The 26,928-nt window shown below is 38.3% G+C and overlaps 1 protein-coding gene and 1 long non-coding RNA gene across 2 annotated transcripts; both read left to right on the top strand.

Annotated features, from left to right (window-relative positions):
* The first annotated feature begins 8,290 nt into the window (after positions 1-8,290).
* On the top strand, positions 8,291-14,810 carry LOC114444810 (acetylcholinesterase-like). Its single transcript, XM_028419649.1, has 10 exons — positions 8,291-8,400; positions 9,269-9,579; positions 10,893-11,127; positions 11,334-11,466; positions 11,551-11,702; positions 12,296-12,482; positions 12,577-12,887; positions 13,564-13,773; positions 13,877-14,034; positions 14,511-14,810. The coding sequence occupies exons 2-10, from the start codon at positions 9,279-9,281 to the stop codon at positions 14,603-14,605; spliced, it is 1,782 nt and encodes a 593-aa protein (XP_028275450.1). The 5' UTR covers positions 8,291-8,400; positions 9,269-9,278; the 3' UTR covers positions 14,606-14,810.
* A 10,032-nt stretch (positions 14,811-24,842) lies between these two features.
* On the top strand, positions 24,843-25,546 carry LOC114445503 (uncharacterized). The gene is made up of 3 exons (XR_003671657.1): positions 24,843-24,891; positions 24,970-25,062; positions 25,467-25,546. It is a non-coding gene; the product is annotated as an uncharacterized LOC114445503 (long non-coding RNA).
* Positions 25,547-26,928: the final 1,382 nt, after the last annotated feature.

Raw genomic sequence — 26,928 nt, 5'->3', positions numbered from 1 at the left:
CACAGCCACATTGTTGCAATCTACTTATACCACTGCCACACAATTTCCTATACTCTTCAGCCACAGATGTTTTAAAAAACACATTAAAAATCTCAGGTTCCACAGCTATGCTAGTATCCCTGATCACCTCCCTGATCACACAAAAGATGGTGTATGATTACCAACATAATCATTATGAAAGGAAGACTGTATAAATGACAGGGACTGGTATAGTCACCAAAGTCATATAATGAGGAACATTCTGTAGTTCAAGTGCATTTTACAGGACTTGTCTAAAAGGTGTGTGTCATGGCTCTAAATGATTGCAAGAAACACTCACCTACATCAAAGAAAGATTCTCGGTTGAAGTTGAATAAGGTACATTGGAAATAATACAGATGCTTGGACCTCAAGTACCTCAGTGACAGACAGTGCTTCAACCAAGGTCAAACCCTTTCTAACACCTAACAACCACAATAGTAAAGAGGGTGCCCATTAACAAAAGTTTTATATTATCAGATATTAAATTGAGTTGTTCCAATGTTCCACTAATGTCAGTTTAAGATTGTTCTTCTGCTAATGCCTAATGTAGAATTTTACTAACATTCTATTCATTAGTCATACATCTAAAAAGACAGGCTTCTCACAAATGCCTGTCTTATGAATCTCTATGAACCTTCATCTATCCTTTCCGCAGTGTTTTGCAGTCATATGGGCCCCCTCATCCTTTCCTCATTTGTTCTCTCCCTCTCTTTTTATCCATTAATTCCTTATTTACTTTTACACAGGTGACCCCTCAGCTGTGCCTTGGTGTCTAAATAATATCCTGCTGGGTGACCAGATTTAACCAGGCCCACTACTGTGCTGACAGACACCACGCACCAAAAAGAAAATGAACACACAGAAACACATATTATACTTACAATATAATACACAAGGTATAGAAGAAGTATGTGCCATTTGCCAAAGCAAATACTGGCTAAAGAGTTTGCCTGTATTTGCTGGAGATACACCTCATTTAGAGTCTACTCGCTTATTGGCACAGCATTTTGAGATGCCTCACACCCATCTCCTTTTTACATTTTAAACATGTGGATGAGTAACACTTTAGGTTAAGGGGATCTTAATGCCACAAAGCCTTACTGCATGTTGTTTTTTTGAGAATATGATTGGATGACAAGATCACCTCTAAATTCGCCTGGGGCGACACAACCTGATAAGGACGTATCTGCTTTTAATCTGAAAATGTTTTAACTTCAGCAGGGGAAGAAAAAATATCATGCTTATGCTAGGACTTTATGAATCTGCTTCATTATTAATCATAAATGAGAAGGATGGAGAGAGAGAGAGAGGTTGAGTGAGGTACTGGCACAGACTATTCTGCCAAACACACAAATACACTCCTATTCACATGCTGGGTGTGTGATTGCCTGCTATAGTTTACAGCTTCCAGTGCAGTTGGTGCATTGGCAGTTTGGGATACAGCAACTGCAGAAAATATCTACTGAGCACAACTGTGGGCCCAAACTGTCAGCCAGTGGAACACAAGAGCACATACAGTATCAAATGTCATAGATGCCAACCAGCGTCACACTGAGTTATGTGCTTATTGGTTGATTGTATCAATGTATCAAAGCAGAACAAAGTTTATATATTGACATCAACATCACCAAATTATGGAGAGTATATACCCAGAAATGTTTAGGGTTAGGAGACAGGATAGATGGTCGATGGCTCAAACCCACAGCAGATTTTCATTCAGGTTTGGGCGGGCTTCATTCCCCCTGACACTTTTCCTTTAAACACTGCTAATGTTTTTATACCTGGTGTTTATACCAGTTTTGTTTTTCTTACAGCTTTGTTTTTCAGTTGTGGTTAGGATTTGGAATTAAAAGCTAATGACTAGGTTAGGCATTAATAAAAGGTAAAGAAAATCTGTCCTCTTATGCAGCCACAATAACGTATCAGTGCAAATCAATGGAAATTCCAGACACTAGTAACAGATAATGTACTCAAAGTCACCAGGGGCACCTTAGCTGTCCATGTGGTGACTTGGTGAGCACGAAAAATATTATTAAAACATTTAATAGACAAAAGTTGCCTATGTTGCATACTCACATAATTAAGTATGCTTGTCATGTCAGAAACATGTGACAATTTGTAGCTTCAGTGGTTTCCATTAGCAGTTTATGAGATTGGGAATGAATACAACTTCACTTTAATTTCACAACTATACTTTGATTTGCATTCAGCTGCTGTCTGTGCTCTCTGCTGTCGAAGCTGAATTGAGGATGTATGTTTTAAATTGGTTTCTGGATTTGAATAAACATGCATGGAAAGGGCTACTTACACATACACACACACATGCAGAAACTTAAAGTCTGTAGACAAATGAGCATCAACTGTGTCAAAGGCCAAAGTGATTTTCAAATGAGAAATAAATTGAACATCACTAGTAAGAGGCATCATGTTCATGAATGTTTGAGAAGTGTGGGTGTCGATGATGAAGTGCGCATGTGTGCTTGTGGTGGTGTGAATTCTTCTCCTAATGTAATCAGTAAACAGTCAACATGTCAACTTCTGAATGAATATAATCTGTCTTCCCATCTCTTGGTTTCACATGCAGTCTCTGGTGTGGTGGACATAATCTGTGTAGTTTGTGGGTTGCCCTTTGTCACACAAAAGGACATTAAACATTTTTTTTAAATTAGTGATGCAACAGCAGGAAAGCAAATAAATTGTTGAGGAAAGAACAATTTCTTACTCATTGCACAATTCAACTCAAGTAATGTGATGATCAGCAGCAGAAAAAAATGACATTTTATGAAAAATACATGTTGAATACTGTGTACCTCTTCATTATTTATCCATCCCAAACCAGGACAAAAAAAACATCCTTTTAACTAAGAGACAAATATTCAACTTTAATTTGACTCTCAATTTCAAGAGAGATTCTTACAACAGACTTTATAATATCGGGGGAAGATATGCGCCATCTTCCCTTTCCTCTCCATTGCTCCTCTGTTCCCATGCATCATTCCCTGTTCACCTGTGCATCCTAACAGCAATTAAAGTTACCCTGGCATGCGTGGCTAGCAGAGAGGAGAATAAGATGCGTTTAGGATACATGAAACAGTAAACAGTAAAGGAGAAGGGGTGAAAAAAAGAAACATAAAACAGCAACATACAGAAAGAGAGAGAAAAGCAGGCAAAGAAAATGAATAAGAACATAAACAAGTCTCTCACCTCTGTTTCTCTTCCTTCAATCTCATCTATAAATGTGATGGTTCCTCTCCCCATACAAAACCCCATAGGCAATTTAAAGAAAGTAGGGCAAAATGAAATATGGCTGCAATATAAAAACAACACTTCAGACACACCGCAGCCTGATAAGACCTTGTGTGTGTGTGTGTGTGTGTGTGTCTTTTTGAATGAGTGTGTGAGCAAGAAAGAAAGACGGAGCGACTGTAGGGTAGGTATGGGTGCAATGGGACACTGAATGGGTCGCAAGACACTTGAATGTTTTATTAAGATTGAATCGAAAGCTGGATTTCAAATGCAATTTTACACCATTGAAATGGCTGTATAATCTATCATCCTGCTTCTCCCTCTAACATGCCCACACACAGAGAGAGCACTCTTGTCCACTGGCTACCCTGCAGTCATGCTACACTCACACTTCTCTAACCTTTTAGCCACCAGCATACTGTAGCATAAACAAGCTAAATCCCTGGTAATCTGTCTGTGACAGGCATGAGGACCATGTTGACTTACAATAAAGAGTAAAGCCTGACCTAAATATGGATGTAAGCATTAGCCAAGGATGTGACATATTATTTAGTGACGTGATGTCATGCATGATTGCATGGAGACATGTCTTTAGTTTAGAAAAAAAAGAGGGCTGTATTATTTTGTTTGGGCTTTAAAGAGAGTTAATTTCTGATAAAATCATACACGTTGACGTCAATAAAGTGGACACTTATCTGACCTAAATATACTGTTTTCAGTGGAGGGATTTCCATAAAGTGTAGCAGGTTCAGCCACCATTAACAAATCTGGGATTTTGAGTTGAGTTCCTGTGCTTTTTCCTGACTGACTGAGAGTTTTGGTGATTAAGGTCATGAAGGTGGAGAGCTCTGGCAGACTTTTCTGGCAACTACTATTTAGTTCTGAAAGTAAGATGACCCCAATTATAAGCGGGTCCCCCCATTTTTCAAGATGTACCTTTTGCGAAAAAAAAAAAAAAAAAAAAACCTGTTTTTGAAGACCAAATCTTGTCTTTAATAAAAAGAAAGCAATTTTATATTATTATACTTTTCATATTTTAATTTATATTTTTGTACTAAAAGTGTTCCTGAATGAGCCTTGCCCATTAAAGGTAGGGTAGGAGATTTCATTCTGATGCACTTTTTGTTAAATTAGTGTAACTTCTATTACTTCTAATATTAATCATCTGTGGAAGCTATAAAACGCTAAAAACATCAGCCAATCCTCTGGGACGACCCTGCACGGAGTATTGGCTGGTTGAAACTGTCTTCCTGCTCTGCGCGCACCAGAGAGGTACTAGCATGATGGCCGAAGTCACAGACTGCAGCTCGTCTTTAGGTAATGCACGGCCATGTGATTTGGAGGCGTGGCTTCGGGGTGAGCTCCGAGAGAAAGGGGCGTGTGTTTACTTTCGAAATCTGGCTGACTCTCACTGAGTTTTCAAAATCTCCTACCCTACCTTTAAGAGACACTTTAAGAGACACTTCCTGAAGTGATTTATGGTTGATCATGTTGGATTTACATATTGTTGCTATGGAAACCACTGTTGTTCCTCTGAATATGTTATTGCCAAATTGGAGAGCAGTTCATGCTAACTATATATCCACTATCTTGTATTTTTAACCTAATATGCCAACCAGTAGCTGTAAAGTTTTATTGCTAATCTATAAAGCTACACTGCTCTTAGGCTGGCTCTGAACTTGCTATGTTCAGCTCTTTGGCAATGTCCAGGACCTCTACAGCACTTATCAAAGCTTCTGCTCAGTTGCTAGTTCACATGCCTGACCTTTGACCCACTCTGCTTAGGACAGTCACTCACCATCATGTAGTCCCCTGACTGTGTAAACTAGTTTACAGGGGCAAGTTGTTTTAGTCCTTGGGGGACATGGTTGTGAATGATTATCTATCCTATCAGTGTCAGCCCTGCGATAGGCTGGCAACTGACCTGTCCAGAGTCTACCCCACCTCTTGCCACTGATAGCTGGGTGAGGTCACCCGCTTTTTTCTTGTGCTACTACAGAAAAACCTTTAAATCATTTTAAATCTTTAAATCCACTCTGACACAAGCCTAAATGAGAAACAAAGCTGCTGAAGTTGCTTGTTTTTGCTACCTGGCCGCTGTAAACAAGATATTCACTGTTGGCTGGTAATATTGCCACTGCAATGATATTGATACCTAAAAGCTGGAAAACGTGTGCCAGTGGGGGAGATGGTTAAATGGATACACAGTTAGTCCCACTCTGTCCCACTTGACCTTGTCAGTCTCCATTCCCCACTCCACTTTACAGAGTTATTTAGTCAGACGGGTGTGCTCTACAACCTGATAACCAGCTGTCATTCATTACCATCCTCCATCTGTTTCTCAGTCCACCAGCTTTTAAGTAACACCCCCTTACCCCCCTCACACACTCAGTGGTTCCCTCTCTAATGTCTGTGTGTCTTCATTCTAACCATTAGGGAAGCTTATGTCAGTGAAGGTCTCTCCATTACCTGTGGAGGTTAAAAGAAACCAGACTTTCACAGATTAGCCTGGTGTCTGTCATTCACATGCATCTGTATACATGTCTGATATGCACCATGCATTCAAACCAGACTAAGTTATAATTCTGTCAAAGAGCATGGCAGTGTTGACTGAAGAAGTCAAGAAATTCCATCCCATGATTTAGACGCTCTTCATTTTTGCAACCACTGATAATCAGGATGTTTGTTAGCATTTCTTAAACATTTGAAGTGTCGTGAGCCTTTAGTACCTCAAAAGTTCTGGCTTAAAATGTGTGCACAAACACACCAACATCTCATACTAAAATAAAACAGAGACAGAAAGAAAGAGCATGACATAAACCAATATCCTTCTTTGTGACACCATGATTGGATATTTATCTCTTTGCTCCAATCGTACACAGAAGAAATGAATAAAATCCTTTCTGGCTGTCTTTCAGTTTTTTTTAAGTGTTTATCCCTGCCTCCATAACAGCAGATTGACATTAAAGGGGCACGGGTGAAATTAACTTGTGTGTTTAGGGGGTTGCATTTCAGTCCACAGCCTATTTTGATGATGTGGAAATGAGAGAGAGAGAGAAAACATACTTTCAAAGGCTCCTATCAAATGCCTGTCATTTCTCCCTTTAACTGCCTAATCCCTGATGGTGCGCGGTTGCTTATGGTGAAGACTGTGCCATCTCAAACAGACCGTTTTACTCTTCTTACTCTCAATCTTTCTGTCTTTCCATGAATCCCTCCCTCCCTGATGAGCTTTATGTAACTGTAAAGATCCAGACCTCCCATGGCTTCCTTCTCCTGAGCTGATGTCCACAGTTACAACTGAACTAACAGACACATCTTTGCCTAGGGAGTAGCATGAGATGTTTCTACATCTTAATATACGTATGTCTGTGTTCAGTACAGTAAACAGAATGATAGTGAACGTATTCAGGCTGACATTAAACAGACTGAGGCCTATATCTGTGCCAGTCTGTGTCAGGCTGTTGTGCCAAGACATTGCATCATAGGTTGCTTATTGTTAATCCAATTGCACATAACATGCTATAAATAAGATGACTGCATGCCATGCACAGCTATGCAAGTGTGGACAACATACCATACATGCAGGCAGCATACACAAACGATATACACAGTATGAAGAATGTCCTTATTTTTCCAGCTTCGGCCTCCAGGAAAGAGGAGAAAACACTACAAATAGAATATGCTTTATATTTATTTTGGGGGGGGTTTAGTCTATTTGATAGTGAAGCAAGACAGGAAACTGGGCTAGAGAGCAGGGGAATGACATGCAGAACAGGGTCCGGATGGCTGGGAAATAACCCAGTTTAATCTGCAGTGCAGGTCACATACTGTATGTTCTTATGAAATGCACACTATAGCCACTGTGCTGTAACGTCCCCCCTGCCTTATTGAGATGACATGTAGACAGTGAAATGACTCATTGCTCTTACCGGTGGAAATACATTAGCTCATGCTGGACTTCACTACATTTATCTAATTATACATTCCAGATTAAAAGTGATCAGCTTAAATACAATAAATTGGGACATCAAATGTTGACCTTTCTGATCTTTTATCAACTGCATCAGCGTTAGGACCATAGACTGTATATAAAGATGGGCGATGCAGCTTTGCCTCCACCCATTGTACAAAAGTGAGGCCACACAGACAGACAGACAGAGAGACAGATCCCCAGGAGGAAAATCAGCTGCTGACTGACAGTATTTCTTTCTGTTTAAGGCAACAATCATTCTTTCTACTTTTAGTTTTTAGTTGAATATATGTCCTATCTACAAACATGGAGGAGGTGATCTATACTGAAGCCAGCCACCAGGGGACAATCAAGGTCTTTTGGTGTCACCTCATCCATCTTTATATACAGTATACAGCTAGGTTAGGACTAATGCTTTTGGATGTCTGTTTGTAGCAGCAATGAGCTAAGGAAGCAAGAGCAGCCAAGGACATCACTTAGTATTAAAAAGTGGTGGCAAACACTTAAAACTTTAATATATGCAATTTTATGCAGTGAAAAAACTATTGGAGGTCAGAGCAGATAATTATGATCGGAAAAAAATAAAACACTAAGTGAGCTACTATACAGAACACAAAAATACACTGCGTGATATCATTGTGTTAAATGTAGTATTATAATAGTAACAGTAGTAGTGTGGGTGGACAGATGGTGTCTCATTGACTCCAGAGTGACACAAGCCTGCTGACAAGGCAAGTTTGTAGAGAATAAAATGGTATGAGCAGATTTCATTTTTTAAAGTTTTTTTTTGTATGGATCTACTATATGATTGTTTCTCCAACACATTCTATTCATCACGCCACTCATTATTATTATTACTCCATCCGCAAATTATCACTTTATTACAGGTATTACAGTACCTGTATAAAAAAAGGTTAAACTAATTTCATCATAGCTGGTGCTGAAACAAATAATTATAGGTTATTATAACTATTGTTTACTATTATTTGTCATCATCATCTCTTTTCCTGCTCCTCCTATAATAGTATTACTTACTGTGCTAAACGTAGGGAATAGTAGTAGTAGTGGGTTGTGGAAGTAAGTGGGTGGACCAGCGTCTGCTGGGCTGGACAGAGGGTGTCTCCTTCACTCCAGACAGACACTTACTGCTAACTGACAAGGTAAGTCATCATTCCAGCTTTTTTCTTTCTTTTTTTTAATTCCTCTACTGTTGGTAATTAGTTTTTTTTTTTTTTTTTTTTAATGAAAGCTTGTGTAAATGCGCGTCTCTCTGATGCGCGCGTCGAGCCAGCTGCGCACGATTTCCCCGCAACACACAACACTGTAAAAAGGTTGTCATTTGTTTAGTCTGCGCCCTTTCAAAGTAAAGCGGCTCCAGGAATCCGCTGCGCGCTTGCATCTTCATATTCGCCACCGGTGCCACGGTGTTTGCAAATATCTGCGGATTATAGACGTTTCTAAAGTGACACTCCTGCAGCGGAAATGATCTCCCTCCAATCTCTTTCTCTCTCACTCTCACTCTCTCCTTACGCACTCATAGCGCACACAGTATTGCATCTGCCTTGACCAAAGCGTGGACTGAATGGCGTAAAAAGCAATCAAAGTAAATGCTAAACACAATTAAAAAGCTCTGTTTTATAAGATGATGATAAGTAAGGATACATACTTGATGAACTTTACAGAACATCCTTGATGCTCCCGAGTCTAATTATCTGATCTTGGACTATAACCCTGTGCAGTAAAAAGCAATTTAATAACTAACTAATTCAGGCAGGTCTCTGATCCCTGAACCTGATTTCTGTATGATTACAAAACACATGCTGTCATAGATTAATTAATAATTTTATTCCTTTAGAATATCACTCTAAACTGACTCAGTGTAAACAGATGTCAGACGCAATTAAAAAAAGCCCACATGCATACAATTCAGGGTTCCGGTTTTAGGGGGTTAATTTAAACAATCACACATTACATTTTGAGTAAGTTTAAAAAGAAATTAATTCTTTTTTTTTTCCCCCTTCTACCCAGGATATTTTCTATGGCGACCTACTCTCTCTGTGCACCCATTGCTCTGGTTCCTGTGTTGCTTAATTTCCTGACTGTAACACTTGCTACTCCAGATGACCTTGTAATCAGTACTACGCATGGGAAAGTTCAAGGGAAGTGGCTCTCAGTGCAGGGCGGTGATGTTAGAGCATTTCTTGGAATTCCTTATGGAAAACCACCTCTTGGCAAACTGAGGTTCAGAGCTCCGGAGCCAGTGGAGAGATGGGAAGGTGTGAAGGATGCCACCAAATACCCCAACTCCTGCTACCAGATCTTTGATACAGCCTTTCCAGGTATCCATGTCGGGCACAATAAGTTCTCTATACACATACATTCCTATTTATTGTATATATGTTAAAATAATCCAAGTTGAGGTACAGACATGGAAACACCTGTTCACATTCACTTATATACAGACTTAGCCAGACTATACAGAGACCTGAAGTGTAACTAAAAGGGACACCCACTGGAAACACCCAGTGTTACTCACTGGGTGTAAGGTTCTTTCCTTTATTCCACCCTAAAATGACATGTATTAATGGATACACACCCAGTGTTGCTCAGTCCACTTTGACACTTAATAATTTAGCCTTTGCAAGATGGCATTTTTTTTATAAAAGCCTTGACATTTAAGTCATTTTCTATGATGCTATTTTGTATCTCTTCCTTATCTTGCCCTTGCCTGTATCAAATGGTGACATCACTTCTAATGCCCATTGTGTTTTGTAAAAAAAAAAAAAAAACTTGAGGCTGAAAGCCCAAATAGCCCGTCAACATCACTACATGTTACTACTACTGTACTATTACTACAAAGGGTCTTTGAACTGCCCATTTAAAGTTGAAACTCACTTTTGTTGTGCCTTAGCACAGCTGGATAACTGAAGTGTGACAAGGAACAAAAGTCAATCTAAGTACGTTTGAATGAAAGATGACCTTAAAAGGCCACTGTATTAACTTCATGTAGGCATGTCAGTAGGGGGGTGGTAGTTATATAACACCATGTCACACATGCTGCGCACACACACAGTGTGTGTGTATATGGCTCACTGGATTGGTACAGAATTATACCTAAGAAAAGTTTATAATGGGGAAAAAACTGATGCATTAGCACACATGCACAAATCAAATGAATTAAAGGCCTACCCCCTTACTACAGAGATGGACAGACACCTGTTAGGGATTGCTGGAAGCCAATGTTGACTGTTGCCAGGCATATAAATAAAATGACTAAACAATATTCCAAATGTAGATATGACACCACACATACATATGCACATAAAGCACTGATGTCAGACTGCTGGATTATGTATTTATTCTTTTACTAATTTGACATGAAGTTTTGTGTTTTGTTACATGCACACTAAAGAAACTATATACAGCAAAAATAAAATAAGTAGAAATTATTTAAATATAAAATAACTGAAGAAAAAAATAGTTAACAGTGTACATAGTGCACCATACAATATCACTTCCAGTAGTGATGTGCATCAATATATGGTGTCAGATTGTGTGGTAAAATGCCTTATATGTTACACAAACTTAAGTGTTTGTTTGTACTTCTACAGATAGAGTTTGTTGACTTTATTGATGATTAAATTCTTTCCAGGATTCAGTGGTGCAGAGATGTGGAACCCGAACACACCTCTAAATGAGGACTGTCTATACCTAAATGTCTGGACCCCACGTACCAACAAAACTCAGCCTCAGCCCACACCGCTAGCTCCTGTCCTTGTCTGGATCTATGGTGGTGGGTTCCACCTAGGAACGTCATCCCTGGACCTTTACGACGGCCGATTCCTGAGTAGATCTGAAGGTGTGGTTGTGGTGTCAATGAATTACAGGTAAGAAGTGGCATACACTAAAATGCTAATAATGGGTAGATATGGTTATTGATCATTGAAAACCTTCAGTAAAATAGCAGTCTTTCTTATTGATAGCTGTTGAATTGGTTTTTCTGTGAAAAGGCATTATTTAAAAAAAGTTTTTTTTGCAAATAGTGTGGAATGCAAATGAGCATTTGGCATTTAACTTTGTTCATTAATTACAGACTTGGAGCTTTTGGTTTCCTGTCTCTTCCTGACAACAAAAACATCCGAGGCAATGCAGGCCTGCTGGACCAACGATTGGCACTTCAATGGGTTGCCAATAATATTGCTGCTTTCGGTGGTGATGCTTCTAAGGTATTTTGTTCTCTGGTTCCCAATTTATCTGAAATCTAACACCATGATTTGTTTTTTGCTTAAACAATCTATTTTTGTTTCCAGGTGACATTGTTTGGAGAGAGTGCTGGTTCAGGATGTGTGGGCTTCCACCTGCTCTCACCAGGCAGTCAGAGTCTTTTTCAAAGGGCTGTAATGCAGAGTGGCTCTCCTAATGGAGACTGGGCCACAGTCAGCCAGACTGATGCATGGAACAGGTAGTGTGTGTATGTATTTTTAGCCTTGGGTCTTGAATTATTTAGAAGCCACTTGGTTGGTATAACACTTCAATCCAGACTGACATATTTCAACAACTATTAGACGATTGGGGGGATTGCAATGAAATGTACACATACTCCCCAGAGGTCCTACGGAAATGCATTTGATGAGAAAATTTTGTTTGCAGGTAAATGTTTTGACCACTGTGGTGTAAAATTTTTATACAGATTTTCAGAGGTTTTATTGGCTTTAGATTCTCTGACTTTTCCTCAACCACCACTGTGAGGTTTAGATAAAAGAACTGTTGTGTTCAAAGATTACTGATATTTATAATAAAAGTTCAAACAATACTATGACCTAGAACCATCTAGAGTCACAATAAGCATGGATGGAGGATGAAATAAACAGAAATTATCTGAGACAAAGCATTATGGGTAGGCTGACTGGCTGTGTGAAAAGACACTGAAGAAAAAAAGATATGGTAGGAAGTCATGACTTGGATTGATCAACTTAGTGCTCATTCTATTTTACTCCCATCTATTTCATTAACATTCCTTCATATTATTGCCCTCTTTTCTTTCTCAATACATAGGTCCCTGAGATTAGCAACATTACTAGGATGCCCAACATCTCACCCGACTCAAGTGGAATCTTGTTTGCAGCAGGTCGATGCACAGAAAATAACAATGAAGCAATATGATGTTCTTACACAGGCTTCACTGTTGGCTTTACCCTTTGTTCCACTTGTTGATGGAGACTTCTTACCAGATGAAGTTGAGGTTGGTGTTGATGTATATTAGGGGATCTGGAGCCTTGTTTAACCAAAAAAAATCTGTATTTATTCTATATTTAATTTGTTGTGCTCTTGTGCAGGTGTTATTAAGTAGCACAAACCTACCAAAGAAAGAAGTGATGTTTGGTCTCAATAAAGATGAAGGGACCTACTTCCTTGTTTATGGAGCGCCTGGGTTTAACATCACCGGACAAAGTCTCATCACCAGGGATCAGTTCTTAAAAGGGGTGGAGCTTGTAATGGCTGATGCAAGTAATATTGTAAAAGAAGCAGTCGTTTTCCAGTACACTGACTGGACAGATGAGAATAACAGACAGAAAAACAGAGACTTCCTGGGTAGCTTGGTTGGAGACCAGATGTTCGTTTGTCCTGTGACAGAGTTTGCTTACAGGTAAGAAGCCTCTAAATGATCAAAAGTTGGGGATGTATTAAAAAATACAGGTGTGCAACACTGCTGTTTTGGTGCAGTTATTGAAGTTGATCTATGATAAGATGAGACTTTTCTGCACCAATCAATCTGACAGCGAGCACTGAAAATGGCTTATCATAAATCAATCCATCATAAATTGTTAATTATTTGGTCAAATATTTAAGGAGGAAGAGAATTTACTCTCTCATTCCTGCTGTACTGGTGTGCACGGTTGTAATAGCCCAAACATTAGCATGTGTGCAGCTGCAGGCAGCTGCTTTATATTCACACAACACTCGCGCAAGACAAGAAAATGTGCAAGAAAAAAAAAATTAAAAATGTAATTACGACAGGCAGTTGTGCTACGTTTCTGCTATCTTATCTATCTTATCAACTAGAAATGTTTAAAGCTTATCATCATGATCAGCCTGAATTTTATCACAATCCCATTTTGAGATTGTTCTCCCACCCCTACTATCTCTCTTTCCTTTAAGACCTATAAGTCAGTTAGAACTGAACAAACCAAAAATTAACCAAGTCCAAAAAAGGCATTTTTTACACGAATGAACTAAATGATTTGGGTTATTACTCATAAGTGAATGTCCTGAGGTTGACACGATACAGTTTTATTAAGTGCAAACATATCTCTTGTTTTCAGGTACTCACAAGGTGGTGGTAGAACGTTTCTATATTTATTTGACCACCGCTCGTCTGTCAATCAATGGCCAGAGTGGATGGGCGTAATGCACGGCTATGAGATCGAATTTGTCTTTGGAATGCCTCTGAACATGTCCCTGGGATACACACAGAGCGAAGTAAACATGACCAAGAAGTTTATGAAACACTGGGCCAACTTTGCCCGGCTGGGGTAAGCATCCGCAGACAGTCACTGCAGCTATGCATGAGGACCCCTGTGACACAACTGTGCTGTTTTTGTTTGTTTGTTTGTTTGTTTGTTTTTTTAATTCCAGGAATCCAGGGATTGATGGAGCGAAGTGGCCAATGTTCACCCCTGAACATCAGGAGTATGTCACTCTGAACTCTTTGCACCCAGTACAAAAGAGGATGATGAGAGCTAAAGAGTGTCAGCTCTGGAACAAATTTATGCCACAAATAAAAAAGCTCTCAGGTAAGACAAACACAGACCTATCTGTCTATCTATGCACACACATACACAGTCCGACACACACAAACAGAACTCTATATAGTTATCTGTAGTAGGAGGCAGTGCGTCAGACTCTGCCAGGGAGGCGTTTTGGCTTGTTTAGCCTGTGGAGGAGATTTGTATCCTGGCTTGCTCCCCCTCTGCTTCATCACAGTTTTGGAGGTCTGAGTGGGAGGAGAGGAGGGTCAGTCATCACTCCACTGAACACTGATCACACACTGAGTGAATAATACTCATACACCTCCAGAATGATGCTACTCTGTAATCATACACCATATGAGTTGTTTCCAATAAGGCTGATTATGCAGAATTACGCATTTTAATTTAGTTTACTAAAAGTACCAAGGTAATAAATATATGTATAATCACATTTATTCATATTAACAGCGCTTTGTGAACGATGACGACATCAAAATCTCTTTGTGTCTCTTTCTCCACAGATGAGCTGTTGGCTTGTAATAATGCCAATGGGATTATAGTCTGCAGTAATTTTATATCCCTCCTGATTTTACTGGTTATAACTCAAGTCAATTGATAGATTAATGAGACCTGCCTTCTCTTTACCTAAAAAGCTGTACAGCAAAAAAAGACAACATGGTCTTTATTGTGAGACATTTATGAAAATATTACATTATTTGCATATACAACCAGGAGTATGTATTTACTGCACTGTTTACTGCACTGATGTGTACAGATCATGTAATCATAAATAAAGATGTTGACTTTTTGAGGTTGAAAAACTGTTGGCTATTATTACAACATAGCATGATGTTTATGTATTATGCTGTTGTACACAACAGTTACTACTACTGTCTGTTCTGGTCTATAGACATCAGGAATGCCTGGAGATTTCCTCAAACTTGGATAAACTATAATTAGTTTTGAGGGGTCAAAACAATAAACAATTTAGATTCACATTTCACATTCACAATAATATTTCATTCCGATAAAACTTACATTATTATATTTGAGAAAAATATAAATCTGATTGCTGTTATCTGTTTGCTTCCTGTTTTAAGACATTTTCTTTCCTGTGCAGCCAGCAGCCTTCTTGCAGCAGAAAAGATTTGTCACTGAATGAGTTCATGAAATCTGAGTGCAAACTTAATTTCTCACTGCATTATTGCCACATAGTCCTGTCATGAACAAATACTTGGTTTTACTGCATGTCAAACAATGTAAGGCCTGCCATTAGTACTTACTGACTGATATTTTAACACATACTGGGTTATTGTACTCCAGTCTGTCACTGAAGACAAAGGCAAAGGTCAGATTATTGATACAGAAAGTTAATGAGATGCTGAAGACAAGTGCTTTGTGATGAAAAGGTAATTATTGTTAAAATATCTGCTACCTCTGTGTGTGTGTGTGTGTGTGTGGGAGAGAAAGAGAGTGTGAGGAATGTAGGCTATTTGCCACTTTTTCTAAAGTCGCAAAGACAATGGAGGAGACGAACATGTTTCATATACTGTTCCACAAATACACATATACACACACATACAGTATATAAATCACTCACATAATATGCTAAGACCGTTGTTTACTATTTGACCTTTTAAAGCGACTGTTAGTCAGATGATTGCTGACCACTGCTTTAAGGTTGTGGTGCATGTGCTCCCGTGTGACACTGCAAAAGCAAAGTACTGAGAACAGAAGAGGAGTAGAAGTAGTGTATTTGGCAGAGGGGGTCTGCTGAGACATGACTGCTGGCAAACGTTTGGTATTTTCCACAGAGAATCACTTTGTCTTCAATGTGCCTCATCCATAATGGATGAAGATAAAGACAGTGAGGTGGAGCAAAAGGGAGGCAGGGAGAGAGAAAGAAAGAAAGAAACAAGAGAAAACTTGCAGGAGAGAAAGAGATCAGTGAAAGTGCAGTAGTTATTTGACACCTTTGTCAGCTTTGTTATGCTAAGTCAAGGTGATGGATATTTTTGTTATGAGGGAGAGGTAGAAATTAAAAAAAGAACTTATCTTTCTTTAAATTGTGGCAATGATGTCAAGTTTTATAATGTTTTTTGTTTTGTCGTGTGATGGTCTGACAGTTTTTGTTGGCTAAAAAATGAGTGACATCGTGCTGAGCAGCCAGTGGAGCAGCTAAGCTACACAGAATCTGAGGGAGGGCTGTACAAGAGCCTACTATGCAGGTTCTGGGCTCAAGATGGCATCTTTCAACATGGAAGCTGCTCTAAGCAAAAAGCAAGCAAGGTGTGGAGGTGAAACTGTGCTGTCCAGCAGTGACCATGAATCCTTGAGCCAGTTTTTTTTTTCCATTAAAATCATTATTTTTTTACAGTTTTTATTATTGCCTGTATTGGGTCGTAAATAGTACCAAAAATGTTGACTGGATGACAGTGCGGTGTGAAAATACTGCATATGTGAAGACATTATTGTGAAGATATTGCACTTATTTTTCTTCCCTTAGCTGTTGTGTCATTACGCCATCAAAAACGAGAGTTTCATCACCAAATTATATGCAGATTTTCTTTTCTTTTTTTTCATTTGGAATAATAAACAGCTGCTTCACAGGAAGCTGGTTGTTTTGACTCATGTCAGCACCACAGTTTAGTTCTCAGACATGACACTTGGAGACAGGTGTCAGGGGTGAGCCATTATTAATGCACATGACAGTGACAGCTTCATTAATTAAGAGGACAACACCTCCCACTGCGTGACATGTGAAATTACTAATACCAACCCCCAGGATTAGTCAAGGCAGAGCACATTGTCAAAAGTGTGACACTACCTGATGTGAGGGACGAACAGCATTTGTTTCACACAAGGCAGAAGTGCGTGGTGAGATTTCAAAATCAGATTATAAAATCTATTAAAAAAATGGTAGGTTTGACAAATAGGTTATGTGTATACAGGATCAACAACATAACATATTACATGAATATAGAATACAGTGACACCATTTAAGTGTACCACAAGTGTCAGAAGTGCATTTTTCCCTCTTGTATGTTTAGACCAGCTGAGAGATTGACTCTGTCAGCTGTTCACTATCCAGATGGAGGCCTCCACATGGCCATTATAGAAACTAAAGACAAATGTATACTTTCCACATTTACGAGTGCGCAAGGGTCCATGTGATGTAAATGCTGTCATTAAGGATGCAGACATCCATGCAGAGCTACACATTTTTTTTTGTGCCACAGGCACCAGCAGTACATACATCAGGAAAACTAAAACAACTGCTGACTTTGACCAGAGGCTGTGTGAGGAGATCATTTGCTGCCTACATCTGTGCAATTTATCTTGAAAAGAATCTAAAAAGCTTATCCTTCACTTTGTTAAATCCCTGCAGCCAACTGAAGACAAACATGATGATAGATCTGCTGCCTCTGTTTTGAGTAGTGTCATGCCAGAGTGCAGTGGAATTACACACAACTGTCCACTTTATTAGATCAAGTGCAAATGACTCCAGGCGTCTGCAAAATAATCCCACACCTCTACACATGGATCAGTTACAACTGGCTGTTGAAGTGATGGCTGGATGGAACAGAATGACTTAATCCCCCTGGGTTCTGGGAGGACATTTATTACCATTTATTTAAAAAAAAATACAGATGTACTGATCAACAACCAGAAGGATAAATGAAGGAAAGAAAAGAAAATTACCAGACAGCTGTAAACCTGTAATCTTCTATATAGCTGTTTGGTGAATAGTGAGGAAAATAATTGAATAAAAAACAAAATAACAGCATGAGTTCAGTATGCTTATGGCACTGCTTGCACAAGCTTGTCCAAAACTGGAAAAATCCATTAACAAAAAGAATCCCAGGAGGAACTCCAAGTGCTCCAAATCTTGTTTATATAGGCAAAACCCTAACCCTTAGTGAAGCTATTATTCATATCATTGATATTAGGACAGTATTAGATGGGAAAATACGACTATAAACTGAACTTGATCTCAAACTGCTCAAAAGTCCACATACCCGCAAACATCTTCCAAACTTCTCCCTCACACATACCAGGCTCGTTACGCTCCCATAAAAGGAGTGCAACTGGACACAGACTGGCTCAGCAGAACCAGTGGATGTCAAGAGACGAGGTGAGAAATACAAGAAGTAAACAATGATGAAACTCCAACTCTCGCCTGTGGCACAAACACCTAAATGCATTCACACAACGGCCATGAAAAAGTTTCAACCTTCTATTAGGCCTGAAAAAATATGAATTATTTTTTTTTTAACTCAGAATTGATATCATGATTTTTTTTTCTTATGAAGTGTAATGTTTATTACACACATGAACATGAGATATCAAAACAAACTGACAGTACCATACATTTTTGTTTTGGCACCTATGCCTATAAAAACATCACCCTAACCCTGAACATGGCTCTGAATTGGCTAATTGAAATGTCTTTCCACAGAAAGTAAACAGATAATTCGGCGCCCCTGGTTTGCAGTGCCTACCCTCGTTATAAAGCTTATATGATTGGCTATACAGCTAAATCAATGGCTTATAGCTGCCAATAGCTTTACTCGTGTTGGAAATCTCACGCAAAGCGCTCGTGATTTTCATCCAGATTGGGAGCGCATGTTGTGTTGCAGGGGGTGTGTCCTGAAGTCAAATCTAAACAGAAAACGTTGCAAACACTTTTGTCGTGGAGGCAACAAAGTAGACAAAACACCGACTAAAAGATACACTGCTACATGCTTATAGCGACATCGATCAAAGTCATTTAAAAACTGAATCGCGCGCAGGGGTGAATCAAGATTGGGATTTTAAAACGATTAATTGTGAAGACCTACTTTCTACTAAGCAAAAACTCATATTGTGTCATATTGACAATAAAACCTGAGCAGGTTTTTCACTCATTCTTCTGATTGTTGCCTGCAAAGTAATGAGGCTCTCAAGATGTTTACTAAAACACACCCAGTATTGGACTTTCAGCTTTTGCTCTCTTTGCCTTTTGGCGAACCCTGAGGCTGGAGAAATAAGCACAGATTCCTTGGAAAAAAAATATTAATACATTATGACCTCTTGTTTATTTATAATAGCTTTAGGATTTGATTCTCATTGTTTCTCTTTTAACACACACATGTTTTCCTTTGTGATGTCTGCTCTACTCAAACTTTGTCTTGTAACTTTATAACTGTTATTTTATTTAACAGTTGCTGATATTTTCATGTACGACGGGTCATTCTTATGAAGAAAGAAAGTCTGATTGACTTCTTATCCTCCGCATGTAGCAGTGAAAGACGGTGGTGGTGGTGATGGATGCTGGCTGTTGTCCCTGTATACTTTGGCTGATATGTGTGCTATTATGTATGCTTTAAAGATTAGCTGATTTCTGTCCAACAAAATGAAATAATAAGAGAAGCAGAGGGAGAGATATATGATTTGTGAAAAGATTTGTGGGATGGCAGAGATTCAGGGTCAAACACATGACAAAGGAAAAAACTACATTTGTTTAGAGCCAAGAACTTTCACAGCACGTCCACACACTCTCAATACAACTTAACTCTTATGAATGAATTAATAAAATTATCAAGACCTTGTAAAAAATGTCATCCAATCACATACTAATTTACTTAATTGTGCGCTAATATAAAGGATATCATTCACTTCATGCATATAATCAAGACAAATAGCCTCTGCTGAGCTGACTTCAAAATGATGGGATATTTAACTGTGAAACATATTCAGAATATTTTAGAACAAATTAGAACGACTGCCTCATGTTTGTAAGTCTCTGTAAAATGTTTGTTGCAGTTTACATCTTTTGAACATCATGATGTCACAGTGAAGTTGACCTTTTAAATATAAAAATATGATTTTATTACCAAACAAATTCTTCACTTTGGGAGATCACAGCAAACGCATCCCCAAGGCTTCCTAACGTCACTTCACATGACATTAGGTCACATTAACCTTGTTAACACTAAACTTGTAAACTTTCTCCCTGTGGCCGCTAGGGGCTGAATCCAAACAAAATGAGTAGCTCTCCATAAACTCTGATGTTAAAAGGACCACATTTAAATGTTACAACCTTCTCTCTAGTGATACGTTCAATTGTTTTGTGATGGTGGTGATTTTTTAAAAAAAAAATCAGAAATGTTTATTATATTAAAACCTACAATTCTGCATAGTTGTGATCATGACAGACAGATCTGACTCGCATCACAAGCTTCCTACTTCCGCTCCATCACTTTGCCTGGAAGTCCTTTGTGCACTGTGTCTAAGCGTAACTCAGCCTAAGAGACTCAAAACGGCTCTTCAGAAACCTCCGAGTTATGTCAATGACAAATGAATGAGCTCATGTAATTACAGCCATACAAATATAGGAAATAGCTTGAATAGTGTCTGCAAACACCCCAACACCTTTTTTTTAAGACAGCATCAGTATTCATCTGGTTATCTCTACTTCCTTCATCAAAAAACTGAATCACCTTCAAGAATTATGTCAGAACATGTGGACACCATGATTCCATGATTGGCATGAGCATCTGAGCAGTGCTCAGATGGTTAATCCCATAACAGGAGGTGTTTTCAGACATCCCCTGGAGTTAACCAGAAAATGCTATTTAACATCATGGCAGAGTGAGAATGAATCTGACCTCGGCTGTCAGTTGAGACGGAGACACCCATCATTCAAATGAGACAGGTGATTAAGGAGAAGGACGAATTCAGACAGCTAAAGAGAAACAGAAAGACAGAGGGAGGTACAGAAAGAAAAAAAGAGATGGGCACGAGCTGTGGTGATGTGGCGGAGAAGATATACCAGCAGCAGGCTGATGAGAAGAGGATAAAAAAAACTGGCAAAGGTAGTGCGAGGAGTAGCTGGCGTGGACAGAAAATACAAAGGGCTACAGAGATGAAGGATGAGTCGTTTTCATGCAGACCAAGAAAAATAAACACAAAAGTCTTGGAAGCGAAAGAAGAGAAGAAAAGAAATATATGATAAGGGGACACACAGTGAGGGTAATGAAAGACTGAGGACTTTCAAAATGAGAGGGGATTTAGTGACACTGAATGATACAAGGAGAGGCAGCCGGCTTTCATCAGGCTACTGATGAGTAGAAGCGGAGAAATATAATAGCATCATTCCATGGAAATTGAAAAAGGTCCTGGAAATGTCTTTTTAGAAATCATTTTTAGGCACACTGTATGGTTTATCACAGGGTGCGGGGATCATTTTTAGGAATGAAGAAGCAAAAAAATAAACATAACTTTGTCTGAAAACCCACATCAAGCATCTAATTTGCCTGAATTTACCTCACTTCATTTTATAAAGTCTTCTCACATGCCTTCACCCTCAAGGACAGCCATACACAATCGTCACAAAGCACTGTGGGGGGCTGCATGTATGTGTAACACTTGTTTTGTAAAGGGTCTTCAGTCTGATGAATGTTGCTAAGCTAAGGTAAATGAGTTCCTCTAACTTTTATAAAACAACTGCCTGTGTACAGAAACATCCACAATCTCCTTTCTCTTCATGTCTCCATGACCACCATGTATTTCTGTGACAGTGGACAAGGTTTAAGACGACTTATGATATTTAAAGTTTAGCTGAAACTTCAAAGTGTAAAAGGGCGGAGCACACACAACACGTGTTTCCCTTTTCTGTCCTGTCCTGACGTTGCAGTATGAACAAACAACATCTACTGTATGTTGCATTCAGCTGTTTCTGGGCTTAACTTTACTTTTCAGGTGCTGCTAGGTTAAATATACAGTAGATATCAAAAGTACTTAGATCGGTTTTTATAATACAGACTTTAGAAGCTAAGACCTTGACCCAGAAGGCTTTGGCAGCGTCTGTCATTGACATTATAGATTGACTATAAACTCTCATCCTATTGTAAACACACCAATTAATTAAATCACAGCACCTCAACTAGAAGGACAATTGATTAGTTCTGCCGCAGTTGTCCTGGATGTGATGAGTTTGTTGAACTGTCAGAGCACCATATAAATTGCCTATTCAATTCAATTTATTACATGTGAACTGTAAGAGACTGTATATTTGTACTCGAGTGACCTGTCAAACCAAATGTAAACATAAAAAAGACAAACAGCTAGCATGGCATTCTTTAGTGGTGGAGTGGTAATGACTGCAAGATGATTTAATGAAGTAAATGAGAGTACATATCTGAAATGAATGTGTTTTTGCAATTTCTATTCCCTGAGATCTACTTACAATGAAATGACTTCTTCCTGTCCTCTTTGCTGTTTTAATTTTATGAGATGAGATTAAGGTTTGTATCATTGAGGGGGAGTGAGGAGATGCACAGAATGATAAGAATAAGACAAGGACACATCCAGGGAGGTTCTGTCCTTGTCTATTCTCACTGAATAACAAGTGAAGGTGAGGAGGGGATTAATCATCACACGCACAATGAGAGGGTGAATAATATGAATAATTAAGTAACAGTGCGATGGATGTGTGAGGTCAGTTTTGCACCTTAAAAGTCTATGAGTTCTATTGGTGAAGCACTGGCTACACTGGATATTAGTGTGGGTTGATTTTCTTGTTTAATGGTAAAACATTCTCCATCTTATATCTGTATCTTATGCAAATAATGAAAAATGTCCTTATGTCCTTATCAACATCACTTATACTGGAACCAGCTTTCTACCCTTCATATAAAACCATTGTTTAATTCTGTTGACAGTCGCACTACTAGTGTTGCAATAATGCCTTATGGATTTTGAAGCACTGAAGTGTGCAGTCCTGGACATGAATGAGGAAGGATATGAAAATTTGTCATTGATTGCAGAGTATTTGTGGCAGCGTTGACTTATAAAACAGCGTGGAAGATTTCAAGTTTTCTACCTCTGAACAACGGTAAGTAAATGTCAGCCAGTCCAATTGGTTCTGCCAACATAATATGATTAGAGTATGCAATATGTTCTGCTCTACAAAGAAATACATAAAATAGGAGGGAGAAGGGTTAGGATCAGTCTAAGGTATTATTCTATTCTGCTCAGTTAATCAGTACATTTCTTTTCTTTTGTATTTAAAATATTCAGTTCAGATATAATCAGCATTTTTTCTGCTTTAATCATATATTCACGTCATTTTCTGAATGAGCAATTTATTAATTTACTTCTTCATCATACAAGAGATACTTAAGCACTTTACACTGACAAAAAGAACACAATGAAGATGTCAACAAAGATAAAGGATTCATTGAATCAAATACAGAGCAGTCTTAACATGATGTTGTTTTAACACTCTAGTGCCTGTGGGTCCGGAAGAAGTATGTAATTTTTCGTTATATAAAGGTTTACTCTAGTTTGCTCAAAGCCCTTTGAGCCTGAAGGGATACACAGCTCGGCATCCATTTTATTTACTTTTTTTTCTAAATAGTTCTGACTTAATTTTTTTTTTTTTTTTTTTTTTTTTTTTTTTTTATTGTTGCAGTTTTGCTTATGCAGGTCAGGTGACTACAGCTTGTTTACACAAAAGGCCCCATCACCACTTTGGTAAATAACATATTTAATACATAATGTAATGCAATAAAAACAGTATGTACTAGTATCTATTAGGGAATGAATTGATTTGAATGCACAGATCATTGTGCTTACACTGAAAAAACGGACTCTAAAATTTACTAAATTACCTGTAACATTTTCTACTTAATAATATTAAAATCAAGAGAATACTAGAATTTCTTAATTAAAAACATAAATATATACTCATTTTTATCATGTAACAATCGAACTGTATGAAAAGAGTAAGTTTTATTATGTATCTGAGCATAGTATTTAACTAATTTGTATTCACTGCACATATACTATAAGTATTGAGTAATGTTTAATCCAGAAGTGTAGGTAGCAGTTTGAATCGGAGCATGCTCAGTTGAACGACATTGTAACGGACACACACAATGGTTGTGGTGGAGGAGCTGCGCGGCTGGATATACTCATGTTCAATGTAAGTATTTCTGTTTTACAGTTGTGACTGTAGAATACGTATGTACTGTGCTTATTGTGCAAAATAATCTGGTCAGATCAACCAGAGGCATTTTGGCAGCGACAGTTCTCATGAGTTTAAAACATATGCAGCCTAGTTTGACAACTAGCTAGGTGCACACGGTGAGTCCTTAATATTTCTTTTTAATGTGTGGCAACCGAGCCACGTCGCACCGCTGCGACAGCGAGTGTGGTACAGGCCGTGTTGTGGACGTTATGTGCGGTCACTGGGAGGCTCCCAAGGTCTGATTAGCCCCGTCCACACTGAGACTGCACAGTAAAACATGTCAGGGAGAAGTATGAAGATTAGTACTGCAGATTAAAACGAAGGAGCAAACGTGTTAAAAAACTACTACCGTCAGTTATTGCCTTTGACAATAACGTGTCGCCCCCCCACCCCACCCCATGCGCACCAGCTCTGTTGACGTGATGAAGTATCACTTGGATGTTAGCACAAGCTAGCCGCTAGCCTGCAGCCTCCCCAAGCCTCACTGGAGCAGCTGTACAGACGCACACTTTGCAAGCAAGAGGCATCACTTGGCCCTGGGTCTGTTACTGTTTAGCTGTTCTACATGTACGTTAAGGCACGTTTGCAACAATAGCTGTAGTCATATTGTTTTCAGTATTAAGCCTTTTGCACTGTTTGAAATAAAGGAATTTGGTCTTATAAATAGTATTAAAAATGATTAATTTATTTTTAAACTTGTAATTATTGACAGAACTACTTTAATCTGTAATCTGTGTTTGTGTCAACACATGTGGTGTTTGTTCATTCACAGGGTGATGTCTTTTCTAACACAAGCCCAGGCAGTGGACAGCTGAGGTCTTGGGACAGACTTGGGACAGGCTGACTGGTTTCTGGTGTCTGCAGTGGTCTTACTGGTCTTTGCAAATGTATGCTCTTCTCTTCACATTTGACAGTTCATGGCATATAAATTATGGTTTAATATTGACACAAACATCTGTTCACAGCCCCAGAGGATTGAGATGAGACATGACTCTGCTCTCTGGGACCTCAGACTGTACCTTGGTGTAAAAGAAGAGGAACTTTTTAAAGATTGCCTGGTAAGTAAAGTGTTTAATGTTCCCAAACTGTCAGGCATGATTGTCAAATGGTGTTTTATTTTGCAAGTACAATCTTAGTTACGGTAAATAGAAATCTTCTAATCTCATCACTGTCCAGTTGTTTGCAACTTTTCCCTAAATCTTTGTAATAGCTGTATTAACATTTTTCCACACGTATCTTTTGTAATGTGCAAGAGATCTGCATCCTTGTTCCACACACCCTCCAATGATGTTGTGTATCAAGATGTTCTATTTGTATAGGCCCAGCTGATTGGAAAATAATTTTGTTTTGTTTAGTGTGATCTAATCTTTATTTAATGATGCATGGATGGTTCCTGTCTGAAGAACAATAAGTTCTATTTTTAAATGTATGCATTTTAATTTGTGTTGTACATTGTATGCAGGTGGGCTGCTGGGTGGAAGACATGGAACACATCCTGAAGATCTTCATGTACCATGAAGTGGAAGCAGAGGATCCAGTGGAAGGCTCCATCCTTCTTGAAGGCAGGGATGTAGTGGCATGTGTGCTCCTCATTGGGACTTATTTAAGCACTTAAGTTTGACTACACTCAACCACTCCCCTACACATTTGAAGTCTTGCAGAACTGTCTTTAAAAGCAAGGTACTAATAGACTTATGTATTGTTACTGTTGTCAATCAGATATGTCTCATGTCATACACACCATTTCATATTTTATGCTGAGGTCAAAACCAGTGACAATTTCTTATTTTTGGTAACTTTATGTTATTACAAGGAAACTGAAACATCAGCAGCCTCCAGTACCATTGTCCTTTTTCTATGACCGGTCTAAATCAGTGGGTAAATGTTTTATAAATTGATATAAGTCATGCCACTGTGGCCACTGTTACAATTATGGATGCTTAGATCAAATTGTTCAACACAAAAGTTCCAATAAAAAAAAAAGGTATTTGGCCGTGTTTGTGTGTTGTGATTTGTCATTTACATTTATCAAATTCCTGCATCATTTTTTAATTACAGTGAGTAGAATTTGTTGTAAATAATTAATAAAATAGGGAGAAAGATATAAATTCTACTTAGTTCTTTCATAACTAAAAGGTAAAATTTACTTAATGTTTTAATCACATTAATTAAATAAATAATACTCTTTACTTAATTTTTTAAATAAAAATAACTTATCAACTTAAATGCATTTAAGTAACATTTACTTAATATATTCACAAAAGTAGGTTTTAAACTTACCAGTATTGAGTAAACTGTACTTAAATCTACAAAGTAAGTCTTACTTATTATTGCAGCATTAAAATTTACTTAAAAAATATTCGTGCAAATTGTTACAGAAATTTTTTTAAGTAAATCTTACAAGTCATTTCTTTCAGTGTACATAAAATGTCAAATAGGTCTACAACCGATCTGTGTCAGGTTTACAGTGTGATGATGTGTACCTCAGGAAAAAAGTTTAAAGTCTGAAATGTCAACAAAAGTTTATGGTATTAAAGATGAATAATCGGTTACATGAGAGCAAAACTAGATCCATGGGATGCTGTTTAAAGCTAGGGAGGGGCTGTTTCGCTGTAATAGTCCTAACCTCCTACAGCATTTACAGTGCAGGGATCTCTAACATCTAACTTCCATATTTTTGTTTATGTATCAATACAAAAAAGCTTCCACTTGGCACTTGTTTATCTGATACACCCATGAACACATTCAATTAAAGATAAATTTGGTTGATTAGTGTGTCACTCTTCCCCATTGAAAAAACAAACTGTTGGACCTTTTCCAAGCAAAAGTTCAGTTAAATCATTTCAAAGAGCAGCGATGTATTTCTCAACCACTCTGAAGAATGTTTTTCATTTGATCCTCTCAATAAATTGCACGATATATAG

The sequence above is a fragment of the Parambassis ranga genome, chromosome 13 (assembly GCF_900634625.1).
Source record: "Parambassis ranga chromosome 13, fParRan2.1, whole genome shotgun sequence".
In the NCBI taxonomy this organism is placed as follows: domain Eukaryota; kingdom Metazoa; phylum Chordata; class Actinopteri; family Ambassidae; genus Parambassis; species Parambassis ranga.
The sequence above is the reverse complement of the archived record's forward strand: the minus strand, read 5'-3'. Positions and strand labels throughout refer to the sequence as shown.